The sequence below is a fragment of the Canis lupus genome, chromosome 23 (assembly GCF_011100685.1).
Source record: "Canis lupus familiaris isolate Mischka breed German Shepherd chromosome 23, alternate assembly UU_Cfam_GSD_1.0, whole genome shotgun sequence".
Lineage (NCBI taxonomy): Eukaryota > Metazoa > Chordata > Mammalia > Carnivora > Canidae > Canis > Canis lupus.
Genome location: NC_049244.1, coordinates 3,614,620 through 3,629,981, shown reverse-complemented (window position 1 = coordinate 3,629,981; position 15,362 = coordinate 3,614,620). Strand labels below are relative to the sequence as shown.

Here is a 15,362-nt window from a genome sequence, read left to right as displayed (position 1 = left end):
GTTGCCAGAAGCTGTGTGATCTTGGTGATGTAGTCCTGGAATTCCCAGTATTGTAGTTAATAAATTTGTTACTAGATTTCCTATGAGAATGTGTCATGAAAAGAAATAGCTGCTAACTGGAAAGCATTCAAAGTGGAGTCCATAAATTGCTTAACAATTGCTAAAGTAAAAGGACTATACAACATAAATAACATCAGTGTTGTTTACCACAAAACACCTCTCCATCAGTGCTTCTCACACATGAACGTGCATATGAGTCACAAATCATATGAGTCACCTGGAGAGTTTGTTACAAATGCAGTAGGTCTGAATGATGTTCATGATTGATCCACAGAATAGCAACATGTCATATGATATTAAAAACAGAAAAAGTAAGAAGTTTTCTCTTGCAGAAAACATGTTGTAAGCTTAGGTCTGGGAAGCCTGGGTGGCTCAGCAGTTGAGCTTCTGCTTTCGGCCCAGGTCGTGATCCTGGGGTCCTGGGATTGAGTCCCACATTGGGCTCCCTGCATGGAGCCTGCTTCTCCCTCTGCCTGTGCCTCTGCCTCTCTCTGTCTCTCATGAATAAATAAATAAAATCTTTAAAAAGAGAGGGAGAGAGAGCTAAAAATAAAAAAATAAATAAAAGCTTAGATCTGGAGACCTAGAAAAATGGGAATCAATCTGCCCCAATTACCCACGGATCATTGATGTGCTAAGGGGTTTTCTGAACTGAAATACCACTTTCCTTTGCCAAAGAGCATGCTCCAAAGACTGGTGTTTGTCATATAAAAACGCTGGTTTAAATGTGGAGGTAGGAGAAAAGGTACACTGGGCCAAGGAAGCAGTGGGAAAGACTGGAAAACTTTTTTTTTTTTTTTTTTTTTTTGTAGAGGTAAGACTTTCATGAAACAAACATTAAATTTCCACAAATGAAATCATATGTCACATCACAAATCCTCTTTCTTCTCTCTTCCTCAGATGAATCCCCTACCTTCACATCCCAGTTTGCAATCTGGAATGTATTCTTTGTTTTCCCCAAATTTTAAAATCCTATGTTATGCACACATTCTTTCCCTTTTCTTTCTTTCTTTCTTCTTTCTTCTTTCTTTCTTTCTTTCTTTCTTTCTTTCTTTCTTTCTTTCTTTTCTTTCTTTCTTTCTTTCTTTCTTTCTTTCTTTCTTTCTTTCTTTCTTTCTTTCTTTCCTTTCTTTCTTTCTTAATTTTATTCATGAGAGACACAGAGAGAGAGCGAGGCAGAGATGTAGGCAGAGGGAGGAGCAGGCTCCATGCAGGGAGCCTGATGTGGGACTTGATCCTGGGTCTCCAGGATCACGCCCTGGACTGAAGGCGGCGCCAAACCACTGAGCCACCAGGGCTGCCTTTCTTTTCTTTCTTTCTTTCTTTCTTTCTTTCTTTCTTTCTTTCTTTCTTTTTCTTTTCTTTCTTTCTTTCTTTTCTTTTCTTTCTTTCTTTCTTCTTCTTTCTTTCTTTTCTGCTTTTTCTTTCTTTTCTTTTTTTCTTTCTTTCCTTTCTTCTTTCGTTCTTTCTTATTTCTTCTTTCTTTCCTTTTTCTTTCTTTCTTTCTTTCTTTTCTTTCTTTCTTTCTTTCTTTTCTTTCTTTCTTTCTTTCTTTCTTTCTTTCTTTCTTTCTTTCTCTTCTTTCTTCTTTTCCTTTTTTTTTGTTACTGTTTTTGTCACCATGAACAGTACACATCTGGAAGTGCTCGTGTAATTTATGTATTTTTAAAGAAAATCAAAGTGGTAAACGTACATATCTGAAAACAGCCACTAATGCTGCTGAGTTTATAACAAAATTCAGTCCCCTGCCCCAGTCTCCCTTCTCAGGAGATTGGTACTTTCCAAAGCAGCCACTTCCAAACTTCATCAATTTCTTTCCGTACTCGTTTCTAGGTAGTATCTACTTTTTACAATGGCAGATGATGATTCAATGATCTGTATGCCTCCTGCCGCATCAAAGTTGTCACAGTTCTTTGATTAAGTCAACTTCCATATCATTATGTCTAAATATTATTGACAGATAAAGACATAATATATTGTGATACACACTTTGCTTTCTATGTGCTTGTCAGGTTACCCACATTAATTCCTTCCCCAAATCTGAGAAAATCCCTTCAATATATGCACTCATCAGATGAGTCCTCTTCTTTTGTCCCCCTCTTTCTTTCTGTTCTCCCCCTTTGGAGACGTTCCACCGGGAGCCTGCTATCCCTGCATTCCAGTCAGGGCTGGCTACCCCTCCTTCAGGCTGTTGAATGGTGTCTTCAAGAGACTTCTCTTCACCATCCAGGTTTGAAGACAGGCAAGCAAAGGGAGGCAGGACAATTGGAAAAGGTGATGTAATCAGAATTATTAGTGTCTGTGAGACGGGAGAGCTGGAGCTCCTGCTGCCACACCTAGCACACTTTGGGTTATTAGGCATCTCCAAGACAAATGTTTGTGTTATCATTTTATCAGTGCTTCCAGTATGATAAAGGATATGGAAATTGGATCCTCTTCTTAACTACTATGACTATTATTTTTACTTATTTTGATTATTTCCCTAGGTTAGATATGTGCATTTTTAGAAACTCAGTGTTTTTTATGCCCCAGTTATTCAATATATATAAACAGCAGTTTTAAAATGCCATAGTTTTTTGTTTGTTTTTTATTTTATTTATTTATTTTTTTTAAAGATTTTATTTATTTATTCATAGACACAGAGAGAGAGGCAGAGACACAGGCAGAGGGAGAAGCAGGCTCTATGCAGGGAGCCCGATGTGGGACTTGATTCCAGGTCTCCAGGATCACACCCCAGGCTTCAGGCAGCGCCAAACCACTGTGCCACCAGGGCTGCCCTTTTTTTTTTTTTTTTTTTTTTAGATCTTAAAGGGTGCCAATAGTCACAAAGTTGGGGTAGAACCTTACAAATGTTCATGTACAATAACTAGAGCACTTCTAGCACAGGGATTGAATTTTCTATCTCTGGCCTCAGATTATCTTGGTTTGAAACTTAGTTGCAAGCTTATGAGCTACAAGACCTTGGGCAAATCAATTAATTTCTCCATGTCTCAGTGTCTTCTGTCAATTGAGGATGATGATAATACCCAACTCATAGGATTGGAATGAAGAGTTAACAGATCTCATGTGCTGAGCACAAAACCTCACAAGAGGTTTTGTCTTGACTCACAAGAAAGAACAATCAGTATACAGTATTTATTATGTATTTTCATATATATATTTATATATTTTCAAATATATATATATTTTTTCAAACTAAAATGTAAAACACCAGTAAAATTCTGAATGTGAAAATGCTCACAATGACTTATTGTTTTTAAGAGATTTGGATATTCTAAAGATTCCCTGAACTAATTCTTTTGCGTATTCATTTATAAAACAAATAGTAAGACTTCCTATAATATGGGATGCCTGGGTGGCTCAGCGGTTGAGCATCTGCCTTTGGCTCAAGGCATGATCCCAGTTTGGGGATTGAGTCCCACATTGGGCTCCCTATGGGGAGTCTGCTTCTCCCTCTACGTCTCTGGTTCTCTCTGTGTCTCTCAGGAATAAAAAAATAAAAATAAAAAATAAAAAATAAATAAATAAATAAAATGTTAAAAAAGAGAGACTTGCTATAATAGTATTGCTATGTTCCAATTATTGTGAACAGTGCTAGAAATGCATAAATGGTTTTTAAAAAAGACTGTGTAGCATTATCATAGGCAAGAGGCAGAAGTAACCCACTGTCCATTGACAGATGAATGGATGAAGAAACGTGGTATATTCATACAATGGAATATTATTCAGCCTTCATAAAGAAGGAAACCTTGTTGCATGCTACCAAATAGATGAACCTCGAGGACCTTATGTTAAGTGAATAAGCCAGGCACAAAAGGACAATACTCTATGATTCCCACTCTTATGAAGTATGTAAAATGATCAGAATCACAGAAGTAGAAAGTGGGGAGGTGGATGCCAAGGGCTGGTGGTGGGGGAGTTAGTCTTTGATGGGTACAGAATTTCAGTCTTGCAAGATGAAGTTCTAGAGATCTGTCATACAGCAATGTGACTATACTGAACGTTACTGAAATTACACTTAAGAGGTTACGAGGGTCCATTTTGCTGTGATGCTGACTACTAGCACCTCGCCCACAGCTTTCCTCACCTTTCCGAGAGAAGTAGAGCCACAGTGTGGTTCAGGGAACAGATTATGCCGTGAGACTGCTCATGTAAAAATCACTATTTCCACCACTTGGGCGAGTTACTTAATCCTTCAAAGCTTCACTTCCTCATCTCCAGAATAGCGGGAATAATAGCACCCATCACATGAGATGGCTGTGGGGTCTCCATGAAATCCTGCCTGATTATTAGGCATAGCCTGACCTCCTGCAAGTGATGGCCTTCGGTGCTCTAGTCTTCGACGGTGGCAGTGGTCTGACTTCACTGCTCATCTCCTTCCGTGTATCTAGATGGAGCGCACATTGTCAGACCTCCTGCTCTGTTCTAATATAGACTCCATATGTATACATAGACAGCATCTACCTGACCTTCGTGTGTAGCTATTCACAGCAATCAGGTGGTGAACAGAGTTCTAATCACTGTTATATTGTGACCTCATTTGAATGATCATGAAGTCATTTTTTATTCTAGTTGTGGTAAAATACACAACATAGTGTTTATCATCTTTGTCATTTAAAAATGTACCGTTCAAAAAATAAGTAAAATAAAAATAAAAACATGAAGTTCAGTTATGTTAAGTACATTCACACCATTGTGCAGCCATCACCACTGTCCACCTCTTTTCATCACCCCAGTGACTGTTCCCACTAAACAATCACACCTTATTCCCCCTTCCTCTAGCCCCTGGCACCCACCATCCTATTTTCTGTCTCTATGAATTTAACTACTCTGGGCACTTCATAAGTGGAATCCTGTGATATTTGAATGACTATTAAGTTTTCAATACTGGCCAACCAACACCAAGGCCATTCTTCTGGGTCTCCTCGGTCAACCGCGCTGTTAGTGGTCTGGAGGGAACCTCACTGTGTGGAAATTCTCTGCCCTCAGGAGCCAGATAATCAGTTCCTCAAAATAAAAATTACTGTCTCTTTTATAAGAGCAACCTTGGAGGGACTAACTTTGTATTGGACAGACACTTCAGAATGGAGTAAGTTGGTTTGGACTATGTTGGGGGGTCAATGGTTTATGTTGAATGGTTGGTATGTGAGCCCATATATATTAAAAGATGGGAAAATAATCAAATTAGTCATCTAGAAGTGAGTTCTGGATTGTTCACCTTTCTCTTCAACATTGGTGTAAAAAAACCTGACTTGGTTTTTTGCTTTTTTTATCCCTGACTCATTGTTTTTAAACTGGGCTATGTCACTAGAGCAGTTGTCCACAGCAACTCCTTGGCTTTAGTGCAAGGTCTCTCGATTTGGGCATCGTTGACACCTGCGGCAGGACACCTGTTTGTTGTGGGGGTCAATCCTGTGTACCATAGGATATTTGTTTGGCAGGCAAGCATCATTGACCTATACCCAGGTGTCAGTGGCCCTCCCTGCCAAGTTATGACAACCAAAGTATCTCCAGATATTGCCAAATGTCCTCCAGTGGGCAAAATCACCAAGTTGAGAAACACGGCTTTAGGAGGATGGAGAAGAAAAGGCTCATTTCTTGCTTATGTCAAAATACTCTAACTCTGATCCTAAGTTTCTACTCTGATAAACTTAGATAAAAACTAATATAAATTTGGCTGGAGACTAAAATCTACAAACTGATTATTAAGTAATTTTTTACTCACTTCCAACAAAGTAACTGATTTATACTTTCTTAAGGGGAAAAAATACTGCCTTGGCAGTCTGACACTACCAATAGTTGAAGAATCCTCGGAGACCAGGGCTGCACACAGTGCATGTCCTTCAGGATGGTGGTTTACTAGGAGCACCTCTGGGCACTTTTCTACAGTGAGTCATTGAGTCATGGGCCAGCACATCTTGTACCAACCGCATTTCTGAAAGCACATTAATGTGTTTCTCTCATTATCAGATCCACAACTATAAGTTTCCAGCAGACAAAAAAAAAAAAGTTTCCAGCAGACAGACTGAAGGGGTGTCAGATGCACAGCAGGTGCTAAAATATTTAATAGCTATATAGAGGTAATCAGAATCAGATTCATAAGACCAATCTGTAAAAAATTGTAGCCTATACAGACACCTCACTTCTGAAGTTTTCAGAGCATGTAAAATTTCAATGTTTGTGATGTTAATTTTAATCACGTTATTCTTCTGCATAAGTCTTGGGTGAACTCTAATTCAATTAGGTTTTATCTTAGAATACATACCTAACGATATCTAATACTCCATCTGGGGTCCTTCCTCCACTGGTATCCCTTGTTCCAGCCAAATTAGACTAAATTGTATAATGGTGGCCAGCTGGGGGCACCCAAGTGATTTGTTCAGTTTGGAGAGCTAACTCAATATTTTAACGTAATAAGGAAAGAATAAAACTTTTGAAATAAAACTACTGAAAGAAGTCATACCCAAGATTTCTTGATTATTTTTTTGTTTTAAAAGTAAGCTCTTGCTGGGGCACCTGGATGGCTCAGTCGGTAGAGCATGAAGACCCTTGATCTCAGAGGTGTGAGTTCAAGCCCCATGTTGGGTGTGGAGATTACTTAAAAAAAAAAAAAATCTTAAAAAAATAGTAGAGCTCCCTTTTTTTAAAGAGATTTTTTTTTAAGTTTACTTAAGCAATATCTATTGCTTACAATAGAGATAGGTAAATTTTTATTTTTTATTGAAATTCCAGTTAGTTAACATATACTGTTATATTGGTTTCAGGTGTATAATATACACCTGATTAAACCCTTCCACACATCACCCGGTGCTCATCACAGCAAGTGGCCTCTTTAATCTGCATCACCTATTTCACCAAACTCCTCACTGACCTCCCCTCTGGTAACAATGAGTTTGTTCTCTATAATTAAATTTCTCTCTCTCTCTCTCTCACTTTTTTCCCTTTGTTTGTTTGTTTTGTTTCTTGAATTCCACATATGAGTGAAATCACATGGTATTTCTCTTTTCTGACTTATTTCACGTAGCATTATACTTTCTAGCTCCATCCATGTGGCTGCAAATGGCAAGATTTCATTCTTTTTTATGGCTAAATAATATTCCATTGTATATGTATGACACCTTTTCTTCATTCATCAATTGATGGATACTTGGACTGCTTCCATAATGTGGCTATTGTAAACAGTGCTGTTGTACATGGGATGCATGTATTCCTTTGAATTAGTGTTTTTGTATTCTCTGGGTAAACACCCAGTAGTGCAAATATCTTCTCCCATTCTGTATGTTGTCTTTTAGTTTTGGTGATTGTTTCCTTTGCTGTGCAGATTTTTATTTTGATGTGGTCCCAATAGTTTATTTTTGCTTTTGTTTCCATTGCCTCAGGAGACATATCTAGAAAGATGTTGCTATAGCCAATGTTAAGTTTATTATTATTATTATTATTATTATTTATTCATTAGAAAGAGAGCATGAGAGGGGGTAGGCAGAGGGAAAGGGAGAAGCAGGCTCTCCACTGAACAGGGAGGCCCACATGGGCTCAATAACAGGACCCCAGGATCATGACCTGAGCCAAAGCCTGTGAACCACCCAGGAGGTCCACATTTAGGTCTTTAAGCCAGTTTGAATTTATTTTTGTATATGGTATAAGGAAGTGGTCTAGTTTCTCTAAACCATTTGTTGAAGAGACTCTTTCCCATTGGATATTCTTTCCTGCTTTGTTGAAAGTTAATTGACCGTATAATTATGGGTTTATTTCTGGACTTTCCATTCAGCTCTATTGATCTATGTGACTATTTTTGTGCCAGTACCACACTGTTTTGATCACTATAGCTTTGTAATATTACTTGAAGTCTGGAATAGTGATGCCTCCAGGTTTGCTTTTCTTCTTCAAGATTGCTTTGTCTATTTAGGGTCTTTTGTAAAGGTTCTATATACATTTTAGGATTGTTTGTTCTAGCTCTGGAAAAATGTTAATTGGCATTTTGATAGGGATTGCATTAAACATGTAGATTGCTTTAAAAATGTTTGTTCTTCTAATCCACGAGTATGGAATGTCTTTCCATTTCTTTGTGCCATCTTCAATTTCTTTCATAAGTCTTCTATAGTTTTCAGAGTATGTATCTTTTACCTCTTTGGCTAGGTTTATTCCTAAGTATCTTATCATTTTTGGTGCAATTGTAAATAGGATTTTCTTAATTTCTTTTTCTGCTGCTTCATTATTGGTGGATAGAAATGCACAGATTTCTGTACATGATTTTGCATCCTGTGACATTACTGAATTTGTTTATCAGTTGTAGCAGTTTTGGGGTGGAGTCTTTTAGGTTCTCTATATATAGTATCATGTCATCTGCAAATGGTGAAAGTTTTACTTTTTCCTTACTGATGTGTATTCTTTTGATTTCTTTTTGTTGTCTGAGTGCCATGGCTAGGACTTCCAGTACTATGTTGAATAAAAGTGGTGAGAGGGGACATCCCTTGTTCCTGACCTTTAGGGGAAAAGAGTTTTTCCCCAGAGGATGATGTTAGCTGTGGGTTTTTCATAGATGGCCTTTATTATGTTGAGTTATGTTCCCTCTAAACTCACTTTGTTGAGTTACTGTGAATGTTGTACTTTGTCAAATGCTTTTTCTGCATCTATTGAACTGACTTGTGGTTCTTATCCTTTTTCTTATTGATGTATCATGTTGACTGATTTGCGAATATTGGACCATGCTTGCAAATTAGGAATAAATCCTATTTGATAATGGTGAATGATTCTTCATTTTTAAAGTAGGCTCCATGCCCAACATGGGGCCTCAACTCATAGCCCTGAGATCAAGAGCTGCATGCTCTGCTAAGCCAGGCAGGCACCTCATGTGGCAAACGATTTTTTAAATGTATTGCTGAATTCAGTTTCCTACATTTTGTTGAGAATTTTTGTATTTATGTTCATCAGGGATATTGGCCTGTAGTTCTTTTTAGTGGTGTCTTTATTCAGTTTTGGTATCAGGGTAATACTGGCCCCATAGAATAAATTTGGAAGTTTTCCTTCCTTTTTTTTTTTTTTTTTCTTCTCAGAATAGGTGAGAATACGTATTAATTCTTCTTTAAATGTTTGGTAGAATTCACCTGTGAAGCCATCTGGATCTGGACTTTTGTTTGTTGGGAGATTTTTGATTACTGAATCTGTTTCTTTGCTGATTATCGGTCTGTTCAAGTTTTGTACTTCTTCCTGCTTCAGTTTTGGTACATTTGTTTCTACTAGGAATTTATCCAATTCTTCTATGTTGTCAATTTGTTGGCATATAGTTTTTCATAGTATTCTCTTATGACTGTATTTCTGTAGTGTTGGTTACTTCTCATTTGTGATTCTATTGAATCCTTTCTCTACTTTTCTTGGTAAGTCTGGGTAGAGGTTTATCAATTTTATTGATTTGTTTTTCAAGGAACCAGCTCTTGATTTCATTGAACTGTTCTATTTTTCTAGTTTTATAGAATTTATTTCTGCTGTATAGAGATGGATAACTTTTGGGGCACCTGGTTCCCTTGGTTAGTGGAGCATGCAACTTTTTTTTAAGATTTTGTTTACTCATGTGAGACACAGCGAGGCAGACACAGGCAGAGGGAGCAGGCTCCATGCAGGGAGCCTGATGTGGGACTCAATCCCCAGACTTGACTTGAAGGCAGACAGACGCTCAACCACTGAGCCACCCAGGTGTCTCCAAGCATGCGATGCTTGATCTCAGGGTTGTGAGTTTGAGCCACATGGTGGGTATTGAGAAGACTTAAAAATAAAGTCTTAAAAAAGAGAGATGGGTAACTCTTTAACTCTTGGCTTTTTAAAGCTTAATTCTTTCTTTTGCTTAGCTGTAAAACTGTACTTAATTGCAATGAAATAAACCTAAACACAAGAAGCAAAGATGTCAAAGATTAAGTTTATAAAAATGTGTTCTTGTATGCATGACCAATCCTCATTTTTATTTCTGTAAATGCTATTCTAAATTAATAATTATAAGATACACTTGAATTTACAAACAGATATGGCTTGATAAGATTCCAGCCTTTTATTGTGAGACATACTTGGTGAAAAGTCGTTTTGACCCAAAATTTGTAAGAGAAAATATGAAGGAATACAGTAAATTTATTCCAAATTTGAAACCTCAGGTTCAAATCACATCTTACTTGAAAATGGCAGAAGCTTATTTAAGATTTTGAAAACCTCCAAGAAACAAACATGGCTTATAATCTGGAGTTATGTCCTTTTAATTAGCTCTGAGCAATGCAGTAAATGAATGATACTGATGTTTAGAGAGAAAAGTGGAAAGAAAAAATTTAACCAGGAACTTTTCACCAGTTCTTTTTTTTTTTTAATAATATTTTATTTTTATTTATTCATGAGAGACACACACAGAGAGAGGCAGAGACACAGGCAGAGGGAGAAGCAGGCTCCATGCAGGGAGCCTGATGCGGGACTTGACCCTAGGACCCCAGGATCACGCCCTGAACCGAAGGCAGACGCTCAACTGCTGAGCCATCCAGGCGTCCCTCACCAGTTCTTAATAGCTGAAACCTAAATATGTTTCTGGAATGAACAAATGTGAGTAGTCTATAATAACTTTTCATAAAGCTTCATTAATTGAAATTATAGAATTTCATTTATTTTTTATGTATATATATTTTTATTTAATTTTTTAAAGTAATCTCTATGCCCAACATGGGGCTCAAACTCACGACCCTGAGATCAAGAATTGCATGCTCTACCAACTGAGCCAGCCTGGTGTCCCTAAAATTATAGAATTTTAAATATGACTTTTTTCATGTTTTAATATATTAGCTTTAACTTAGTCACATTAAACCATACTCTTTCACTATTCAGTTCATTTATTTGAATGCCTGCCTTTAGATGCCAGGTACATGATCTAAGTTTTCAAGTAGAGTTATTTATTATTATCAGCTTATATCAATCACACTTTGTTGTCAGCAAGAGTTAAAGCAAGATCTTAAAGCAGAGGTCAAAATTAAATCAATATTGAGATTAAAAAGTGATTATAAAACATACAAAAGGTCATGGAACATAAAACATTACTGAGAAACTGAGAAGAATTCAATGTTTAAAATGTCTTTTCTTCTTAGATAAAACTATGTCATACACATGCATATATAGCTATATAATTTGACTGTGGATGCTCCTCCTGATAAATCTTTTCTCCTCAGATGCACTTATAAAATTCAGAGAATACCACTAATACACGACCTTTGAAACATTTTTAAAAACTTGGTTGGGAGCTAAGTGACTTGTCAGACAGTGAGACAGAAAAACAACTGATATACATTGTTATTTTTTTCAAGTAATGTTATGTACAGGTTTATTGCCAGTATATGCACAACAGTAAGCATAGGACTATAAATACACAATGTAATTAACAGCAGAAAACAAAATTGTTACAGGTAAAGGGGAGGGGATAGAGAGAAACTATTTTCCTGCTGCTAGAACAGAAACAAAGGGAAAAGCCTATGACAAATCATCCATCCATCCAGTACTCTTGTCTTAAATTCTTTACATACATTTCTACATTTTTTTCAATTAAACAAAGAAAGTACAGATAACTCTGTAACAACAGCAAATTGCTTCCCTAATAGCTATTTGCCTTTCCAGTCAAATTCACTTCATGTTAGGATTTAAAAAAAGGTTATGAGAAATCATTAGTATCCTGGTTCCAAATGATCTAATTTGCCTTTCACCAAACTGGTAATTTTTGAAAGTTGGCTGCACACGAAAAGAATAGGTGTAGCAAAAGGTGATTAAAAACTTTGTTAAAATGTAACAGAAAATCACCCTTGAAGTAGTTTTCCAAAAGACACTACAGGCAGCAGCTCAGTTATAAGGATTAGCCCTGAAGAGGTAGAGAATTTGAGTCCATTACACAAAGATAATAGCCTTGCACCATCTCTCTCATCAGGATCAATGTTTTCAAGTAACACAATTTCATGGCAAAAGGAAACCAGGTTCCACCATTTAAAGAAAAGGTGCTGGTTGACTCCCATGTTTCAATAAGTTTGTTTATAATGAGAAACAGAAGATGGTCAAGGACACACATGCACTTGATTTTATTTTGTCTCTTTCCATTATCAAGTTTATTCATAAGTGAATTTGATATTAATAAATATGAAAAAGCATCATTCACAACAAAGATAAACCAAAAACCCTGCAATAAAAACCTTCTATTTTAATAAGTATCAAGAAAACAACAGGCAGATGATTTGGTGCAGCTTTCTTATGGAATCTTAGAGGGGACATGGTTTTAAATAATGATGGCAAGACCAACAACCAACAAGCAGTATCAGTGTTACAGAACTGGCTGATTCTGTAGCACTTTCTCTGAGGTCTTAAACTACAGATTACCCCAAAGAAGTTGCAACTAATGACATGTATCACCATCACGTCAACAGAGTCCAGCTGTAGTTCAAATTAGTCCTGCTTTGTTTCACATCATTTCAGTATTTCTGGCATAAGACATGATACGGAACAAAACTCCAAATAGCAATAAAAATATTATTCTGCATTTGAATAGAGGCAAAAAAATGTTTAGACTGTTAAAATTTTAAAGCTTTAAGCATTCCTCTTTAACCAGCATTTAAAAAAATTTATACAATCATAACACTGGCAAAGGTTAATGGGAAGACAAAGAAGTACAAACATGTGAAATGATGAATTCGATTAAAAATTACTTTGTATTGATCAACTGATGTTAATACTGCTTCTTTTTGAATTTGGAGTAACTATCATAAAAGTTACATGCAGACTGAGGATAGCCCTCTGTTACAGAAAATACAAAACAAAACAAAAAACTAAAACTGGGAAAGGTGGTAAGTTTCAAAAGATGTGTTTGAAAATTTCCTTTCGTTGATGAGGGGTGGTCTGTCTGTCCTTTCTTTGAGTCTTGGTTCACTTTAATCAGCTTCACTAACTTTGTCCAGGAACATCAGTAGTGGGATCAGCTCCTCCAGAACCTGTTTGTGCGCGTTTGATGTAAAGATTCAGTAGCTTCATCTGCAGATTCAAGCCAAACATATGTCACTGAGAAAATTATAAATTATAGTAAGATGCTCACTAAAAAAATGATATACATATATGAATTTAAAAAGAGATTTTAGACTAAGTTATGCCCAAGTGATTGTTGATAAGTAAGAATTACCAGGAAAAATTCAAGTCTTGGTCTGTTCACAAATTAATATTTCTTTCAGTAATCTCTACATCCAATATGGGGCTTGAACTCACTACCCCGAGATCTAGAGTCGTCACATGCTCTACCATACTGAGTCAGCCAGGTGCCCCTGATGACTTGAGTATTCTAATATGCCTTTTCAAAAAATGTTGTAGTGATAGCATGTAAACTTTAACTTAGAAAAAAAGAGGTCACTATTAAGACATTAAGCACAAATATTTGAGCACTATGTGCTATATAATAAGCTAACTACCTTACATTACTTCTTATCTCAATAACCACTTTATAGATGAGGGAATCAAGATATAGGATGTGTACCTAAAGTCACAGGGGTAGGTAAGAAGTGGGCCAAAATATGAAATTAGGCACTTGGGTTCTAGGACCCAAGATCTTAAAAACTATAAAACACTGCCCTCCAAGAATGTTCTTGATTTCTTTGTCACTTTTTTTAAAAAAAGATTTTTTAAATTTGACAGAGAGAGAGAGAGAGAGAGAGCATGCGTGTGCACTTGCACAAGCAGGGGGAGCTGCAGTGTGAGAGGGAGAAGCAGACTCCCCACTGAGCAGGGAGCCCAATGCAGGACTCGATCCCAGGATCCTGGGATCATGACCCCAGCTGAAGGCAGATGCTTAACCAACTGAGCCACCCAGGTACCCTTCTGTGATACTTTGCAGTCTTTGCTAGATGATATATCTTCATAAAGTTTTAATCAATGTATACATAATTTTATGCTCTACTTTTTTTCATCTAATTTCCAAATATTTTTTCAGCCTAGCTACAGGTTTCATGCAATTGGCTGCTTAGTATTCTAACAAAGTACTTAACTAAAATTTTTTAAATTTAAATTCAATTTAATTAACATATAGTGTATTATTAGTTTCAGGGGTAGAATTTAGTGATTCATCAGTTGCATAGAACACCTAGTGCTCATTACTTCAAGTGCTCTCCTTCATGCCTCCTTCACCCAGTGACCCTATCCCCACCCCCCATTTCCCTTCCAATAACCCTCAGTTTTTTCCTAGAGCTAAAAGTCTTGACAAAGTACTGAATTTTAGTTCTTTCACAGACATCTCTACATTATCAGGATACAACTTAAGCTTATTACAAAAGCTGAGATTTTTTTTGTCTTTGAAAACCTCTGTGTTGGGGAACCTGGCTGGCTCAGTTGGTAGAGCATGTGGGGCTCTTGATGTTAGGATCTTGAGTTCAAGCCCCATGTTGGGTGTAGAGTTTATTTTAAAACAAAAAAGAAAAGGAAAGAAAATAACAAAAAAAAAAAAAAAAAGAGAGAAAACTATGCTGTTGAAGTTTGCTTTTTTAACATTAACTCATTGATCCAAGGGTTTTTAACCTGGCATCCATAGGATTCAGGGACTCAATGAATCCTCTGAGACTACGTGTAAAATTTTCTGTATTTATTTATTTTTCTTAGGATGAGATAGTAGGGGATCCCTGGGTGGCTCAGCGGTTTAGTGCCTGCCTTCACCCCAGGGCATAATCCTGGAGTCCTGGGATCGAATCCCACATCGGGCTCCCTGCATGGAGCCTGCTTCTTCCTCTGCCTGTGTCTCTGCCTCTCTCTCTCTCTCTCTCTGTCTCTCATGAATAAATAAATAAAATCTTAAAAAAAAAAAAAAAAAAAGGATGAGATAGTACCTAGATGTCCAAGTGGTCGGTAACTCAGATTAAGAACCACTGCTTTAATCCATCTATAACTTACACAGGTATTTAACATAAGGTTAACCTGAGCTTTATAGGTATTTTCTCTGCCTTCCTGCTATTTTAAAAAGAAATTTGATCATAGTAATGATAATTGCTAGGGTTTTGGGAAACTCTTTAGTGTTTCCTGCTAACTGGTTCATAAGCAACAATTCAATAATCATAGTCTATTCTCACCTTGTAGAATGAATTTCAATGTTTGATAGTATTAAAGGTATTAAAGAAATAAGGAAAAGCAAGACTCACTTTTTAAGTCTTTAAAAACATTTTTAAAAAAGCTTATTTAAGTAATGTTCTTCTCAATGAGCCAGCCAGGCACCCCTATGTTTTCTTTTCTTTCTTTCTTTCTTTTTTTTTTTAAGTTTTAAGGACAGCAAATAT

The 15,362-nt window shown here is 36.7% G+C and overlaps 1 protein-coding gene across 38 annotated transcripts in view; it reads right to left on the bottom strand.

The window, feature by feature from the left end:
- Positions 1-10,955: 10,955 nt before the first annotated feature.
- Positions 10,956-15,362, bottom strand: part of CLASP2 (cytoplasmic linker associated protein 2) — a 177,853-nt gene continuing 173,446 nt past the window's right edge. For all 38 annotated transcript variants that reach the window (XM_038570274.1, XM_038570273.1, XM_038570276.1 and 35 more), the window contains one exon: positions 10,956-13,086. In XM_038570274.1, the coding sequence (XP_038426202.1) occupies positions 13,000-13,086 (87 nt within the window). In that variant the 3' untranslated portion in view covers positions 10,956-12,999. The remainder of the gene's footprint in view (positions 13,087-15,362) is intronic.